Source organism: Dioscorea cayenensis, chromosome 4, assembly GCF_009730915.1.
Source record: "Dioscorea cayenensis subsp. rotundata cultivar TDr96_F1 chromosome 4, TDr96_F1_v2_PseudoChromosome.rev07_lg8_w22 25.fasta, whole genome shotgun sequence".
Lineage (NCBI taxonomy): Eukaryota > Viridiplantae > Streptophyta > Magnoliopsida > Dioscoreales > Dioscoreaceae > Dioscorea > Dioscorea cayenensis.
The window spans coordinates 14463506-14466404 of NC_052474.1; the positions used below are offsets into that span (position 1 = coordinate 14463506).

A 2899-nucleotide genomic window follows, 5' to 3' on the forward strand; every position below is an offset into this window, starting at 1 on the left:
TGGTGGTGATAATGCACAATTCAACCCCAATTTCTGCTTTCTTGTCCTTCTTACACCATATTTTCTCGGGTGGTTGATTTCTTTTTATTGTGCGACCATGGAAATGTCCCCACAAAGCCTACATGCTTTACTTGTGCGGGAGGTGAGTTGTTCCCCTTTAGATTCGTCGCCATCCACTCCTTCTAAGAATTCATCCAGAGGGTTAATCGCCAAGACCTCCTGCACACAGTCAGTAATAATCATATCAGTTTTATCGGTAAAATAGAGGGGATCATCGTGGTCCAAGGTGTGTTTCATAGCCACGGGGAGTGTAAAAATGACTTCCTCATCCCCCACTCTCAATGTCATTCTTCCCCTTTACATCAATGAGGGCACCGGCAGTGTTAAGAAATGGTCGCCCAAGGATCAATGGAACTTCAAACATCATCATCCACATCGAGAATAACAAAATCCACCGATAATGAGTTTGTCTACTTTAACCAAGACATCCTCAACAACACCGCTGGGGTTTCTTTATAGACCGATCTGCAAGTTGTATTGTCATCCTTGTAGGCCTCATGTCATCTAACCCCAATTTCAAAAACAGCTTGTAGGGCATCACATTGATACTGGCCCCAGAATCTGCTAACGCCTTCTCTTGCATGCCTTCTCCAATCCCACATGGAATGATGAAGCTCCCGGGATCGATCAACTTCGAGGAGCTTCTCACAAATCATCGCCGGACGCTCCGTGGCAATGCAACAGCATTCTAATTCCCTCCAATTTTCTCTTGTTAGTCAGCAGGTCTTTCATAAATTTGGCATACTTGGGCATTTGGGTTAACGCCTCAACAAGAGGAATATTTATGTGTAACTGCTTGAACACATTCAGGAATTTCTTGAATTGAGCCTCCTCTTTATCTTGCTTTAACCTGGCCGGATAGGGAATGGTCGGCTTGTACTCAGGTACCCTTGGTGTTGGTAGTTGAAGGGTTTCTTCATCTTGTTTTTCTTTTCCCCTTTCAACTAAACTCTCAGATGACATCGGGTCTTCCTGTACGGCTACCCCATCATGCTCAGTACTTGAGCCCTCCTTGGCTCGTGCTTCAACCTGTTTCCCGCTTCTGAGGGTTACGGCCTTCAAATGCTCCCTTGGATTATTTTCAGTGTTACTAGGGAGGCTACCCGGTGGGCGCTCTGAATTTGCTCTAGCAAGCTGCCCAACTTGGTTCTCCAATGATTGGATGGAGGCCTGAACATTCCTCAGAACAGTGTTCACTTCAGCGAATTGATTGTTGATGTTCACAAATTTTGCCTCAGTACTGATCATGAATCTCGCTAACACATCTTCGGTGGAGAACTTCTTCTCGGCCTGCTGAGGAAATTGCTGTGGAAGTCCCTGAGGCTGCTGGGGCCGAGGTTGCTGTTGTTGACCCCAAGAAAAATTCGGGTGATTCCTCCACCCCTGATTGTATGTGTTTCCATAGGGATTGCCTGGACCTCGAGGGCCTCCCCCAACATAATCAACTGTCTCGACCGGGGCAACAGAGGCTATTGAGATTGGACACCGAGCAGTAGCATGCCCTGCCCCACAAGTCTCGCAACACAAAACTGCTCCAGAATTTGAGCTTGAACCCAACATAAACTGATCGAATCTCTTTGTTAGGGCCTCCACCTTAGCGGCTAGTGCAGTGTTGTTATCTATCTCATAAATTCCAGCTGCCTTAGGTGGTTTCTGTCTAGTAGACCAGTGGCATTCGTTACTCGCCATGTTTTCAATCAACATTTCAGCATCTTCAGGGTTTTTATTACTCAATGACCCCCTCAGTCATAAAAGATCGATGAGTTGTCTAGTTGCATAATTCGGACTCATTACAAAAGCATCTGAATTCTCATCCACGAGGAGAAGCCATGATGGGGGGCACTTGTAGGGAGATCCTTGAATCTCTCGTGTGCTTCAAAAAGTGTCTCCGAGTCCCCTTGCGGAATGCGTAAATTTCTTGCCTCAATCTAGCTCGCTTTGCTTGGTGGGAAATACCTAGCAAGAAATTTGTCCACCATTTCCTTCCAAGTGGTGATCGACCCCGTGCCAATGACGTGAGCCACCGATATGCTCGCCCCTTAGACTCGAAAGGGAATAATCTCAATCTTATCGCATCATCGACATCAAGTTAATCTTGAAGGTGGAACAAATTTGGAGGAAGCGAGACAAATGCGCATGCGGTCTTCATCACTAACCCATCAAATTGTAGCGAAATTTTGGATCATCCCAATTGTGCTTGCTTTGATTTCAAAGTTATTAGCCGGCACGGTGGGAGCATGTACACTGAATTCCTCACCAAGAATCGAGGCCTTTCATAATCGGACAAAGGTACGCCTTTGGTTCTCGCCATGATCGAAGGTTCACTAATCTCAACCCGTGTTCCTTGATGTTCAACTCTCGACCACCTCTCTCAATCTTTTGATGCAAGGTTCTCTCAATTTACGTTTCGATGATGTTCTACTAGATTTGTCCGACGTACGTGTCATAAGATGGTACCTAGCACAATTTTGAGAGCCAATAATCAGGATATAAGTACGAGAGAATAAAATAAAATAAGAACAAGTGAAATGGAAATATATGTACAAAAAGAAGCAGATGAACAAAATAAAAGAAAAAATGGCTAAATCAATAAACTCTAAGTTTTTCCGAGTATTCCTTGTGGGTCCCAGCAAACGAGCGCCAAAAACTTGATGAGTGTTCCGCAAGTGCACGGAGTCGTCAGTAATACCTCTCGTGCGAGCACGAGAGTGTCGATTCCCCCGGGCCCCAAGGATCTACCCTTACTTCCTCTTCGCTTATTGTCTAGCCGATGATTCGAAAGGTTTCTCTAATCTATTAATTTGAATAAGATAACTACAAGTGGAGACTAAAATACGGA

The 2899-nt window shown here is 45.1% G+C and overlaps 1 protein-coding gene across 1 annotated transcript; it reads right to left on the reverse strand.

Annotated features, from left to right (window-relative positions):
• Positions 1 to 705: 705 nt before the first annotated feature.
• On the reverse strand, positions 706 to 1749 carry LOC120258719. Its single transcript, XM_039266160.1, has one exon. The coding sequence runs from the start codon at positions 1747 to 1749 to the stop codon at positions 706 to 708; it is 1044 nt and encodes a 347-aa protein (XP_039122094.1).
• Positions 1750 to 2899: the final 1150 nt, after the last annotated feature.

Excerpts from the sequence above, each read along its gene's own strand:
- LOC120258719 (XM_039266160.1), bottom strand. The coding sequence starts at position 1,749 with ATGGCGAGTAACGAATGCCACTGGTCTACTAGACAGAAACCACCTAAG.